Source organism: Sinocyclocheilus anshuiensis, unplaced genomic scaffold, assembly GCF_001515605.1.
Source record: "Sinocyclocheilus anshuiensis isolate Anshui unplaced genomic scaffold, SAMN03320099.WGS_v1.1 scaffold1975, whole genome shotgun sequence".
Taxonomy (NCBI): domain Eukaryota; kingdom Metazoa; phylum Chordata; class Actinopteri; order Cypriniformes; family Cyprinidae; genus Sinocyclocheilus; species Sinocyclocheilus anshuiensis.
In genome coordinates this window covers 99228-102010 of record NW_015549690.1, presented here as the reverse complement: position 1 = coordinate 102010, position 2783 = coordinate 99228, and the positions used below count along the sequence as shown (strand labels likewise).

The following is a 2783-nucleotide window of genomic DNA, read 5'->3' as shown; positions in this document are numbered from 1 at the left end:
TTCCCTGAAACGGGACAATATTCATTCATTGTGAACCTGTCAGTTCACTCAAACCAGAGAAGGGTTATTTCATTCATTCATTCATTCATTTATGTCGATCTGTGTATTTTACACAATTTATTGTGGATTTCTGAAGACAAGTCAATTTCTCGTACAAAACTTTGAGTTGCACACATCGTGCTGATTCCACAACACTACTAGGGGGCGTGATCAATAGTTGTTTTCGCCTGTTTTTCTTGAATTCGATAGTCGTTTTACTGGCAGCAGCTATAAAATAAAACCGTGTCTTGGTCAGTACACAGACGTTTATGTTCAACTCATTATTAAAAGATTATGTAAAATTATTTACACCAACAGACCATTTGACGTTCTTTGTCTAACAAAGACTCAATCCTTCCTGAAATGCGTGCGGGTGAACAGCATATTTTCAATGGTGTCCAATGAAATGCCCCTTTAACACAACGTCACCTAGCCATGCTCAAATCACGTTTTACTTATGGTTTTACTCCATCCAATCAGGAGCGGAGGGATATGCACCCCGCTTTAAAAGTTCGGCCAAAGCAAAAGCTGTTTGTTAGGACGATGAGAGACAAACAGACAGGATTCTTTTCTAAAACCCTCTGGAAACACTGGCGCTCGTATAGTGACTATTTATTTTCGTTGATAGGTATGTATCTTAATGATTGAGCAAAACATTTGCGTTTGTAGTGGCAGCAGTGCATGTTATGATTAAACGAGGTTTAAATGGCTTGTTTTAATCTGAAGGGTTTAAATGAGTGATTTCATGTTTATTAAGTTAAAATCGAGGACTCTACGATTTAATAAAGTGTTGTGCGGAACCGCTGTGTATTTCACTTTTGATGTCATCTCGGCAATATGTTGCATCAGTATATTGCATTATGCCTAGCATTTAAATGGCCTACTTGAAGTGTTTACACCACGGTTTTCTGAGCTCCCTCTGAACGTTATGTTGTGTGGTCCGTGGTAATGACTTTGATTTCGTTAAATTCGTACACAATGACCATATTAACTTCAGTAAATTGATCGTGAGACGCTCGCTCTTGTTACTTCCATTGAGTTATTGCGTAATGGACCTGAGCGGCTCTACCGGCCACGTTTGTTTCTGATAATAGGGGTTTCCTTGAGTCCTTGAGCTCTGTCAGCTTGAGTTAGATTGTGTGTTGTTTGTTTTTTCCTAAATGGTTTGATATGTGTATTTACAACGCTGTCTTCTGATAGGTTTGATATAGCACCATCATGGCCACTTCAGCCAGTTCCAAACTGAGCAAAGCTGTGAAACCGCAGTATATGGACCTCCCTCAGGGAGACCAGGTTCAGGTTATGTACATCTGGATTGATGGTACCGGAGAGGGATTGAGATGCAAGACCAGGACTCTAGATTCAGAACCGAAGACCATTGAAGGTAGTTATTATGTTCAAGTTATCATATCTGGCTTTCATTTTAAATAACGCAAAGTTGTTAACCGAACCACCATCACTGTTGCAAAACTGAGTTGTTTTTTTCTTCTGCGTCTCTGTAGATCTTCCTGAATGGAATTTTGATGGCTCCAGCACATATCAGTCAGAGGGGTCCAACAGTGACATGTACTTGATCCCACAAGCCATGTTCAGAGACCCTTTCAGGAAGGACCCCAACAAACTGGTTCTTTGTGAAGTCCTCAAATACAACCACAAACCTGCAGGTGAGTAGATGTAAAATACCACAATCGATATCAGATGATTATTATCCAGGTGATGCCACATTAAACATTGCATTTAAAAAAAAAAAAAATTGTGTGTTTCTTCTTAAGAAACCAACCTTCGCCAGATGTGTAAAAAGATCATGGATATGGTGCTGAACCAGCATCCTTGGTTTGGAATGGAACAAGAATACACTCTTCTCGGCACAGATGGTCATCCATTTGGTTGGCCCTCCAATGGCTTCCCTGGACCTCAAGGTAGATGTCACCTATGTATACGAGGTTTTTAAGTGGCTTTAAAACTTGTGTTTAAGGAAATTTAATAGGATTTGTTTGATTTAGGTCCATACTACTGTGGCGTGGGAGCTGATAAGGCCTATGGACGAGATGTTGTAGAAGCCCATTATAAAGCCTGTCTGTATGCTGGAGTAAAAATCTGTGGCACCAATGCTGAAGTCATGCCTGCACAGGTAAAAGCTTCTAAAGTCTTCCTACTGGGGTAACAGATAATAAGCAACACGTTTTATGCTTCTAAGGAATCAGTTTAATTTAAATTGTGTGTGTGCATAGATAGATAGATAGATAGATAGATAGATATAGATAGATATAGATATGTAGATATATAGAGATAGATATATAGATATACATAGATAGATAGATAGATAGATAGAGATATATAGATATATATAGAGATAGATAGATATATATAGATATATAGAGATAGATATAGATATATAGAGATAGATAGATTGATAGATAGAGATAGATATAGATAAATAGAGAGATAGATAGATATAGATATATAGAGAGATAGATATAGATATATAGAGAGATAGATAGATATAGATAGATAGATATAGATAGATAGATAGATATAGATAGATAGATATAGATAGATAGATATAGATAGATATATAGATATAGATAGATATAGATATATAGAGAGATAGATATAGATAGATAGATAGATAGATAGATAGATATAGATGTGTATATATAGATATATATAGAGATAGATATATATATATATATATATATATATATATATATATATATATATATGTATATATATATATATAATGC

At 36.1% G+C, this 2783-nt stretch overlaps 1 protein-coding gene across 1 annotated transcript in view; it reads left to right on the top strand.

The window, feature by feature from the left end:
- Positions 1–513: 513 nt before the first annotated feature.
- The window catches only part of LOC107660462 (glutamine synthetase-like), a 3485-nt gene continuing 1215 nt past the window's right edge, over positions 514–2783 (top strand). The window contains exons 1-5 of the mRNA XM_016449766.1: positions 514–667; positions 1240–1423; positions 1542–1703; positions 1812–1958; positions 2043–2170. Of these exons, the coding sequence (XP_016305252.1) occupies positions 1258–1423; positions 1542–1703; positions 1812–1958; positions 2043–2170 (603 nt within the window). The 5' untranslated portion in view covers positions 514–667; positions 1240–1257. The remainder of the gene's footprint in view (positions 668–1239; positions 1424–1541; positions 1704–1811; positions 1959–2042; positions 2171–2783) is intronic.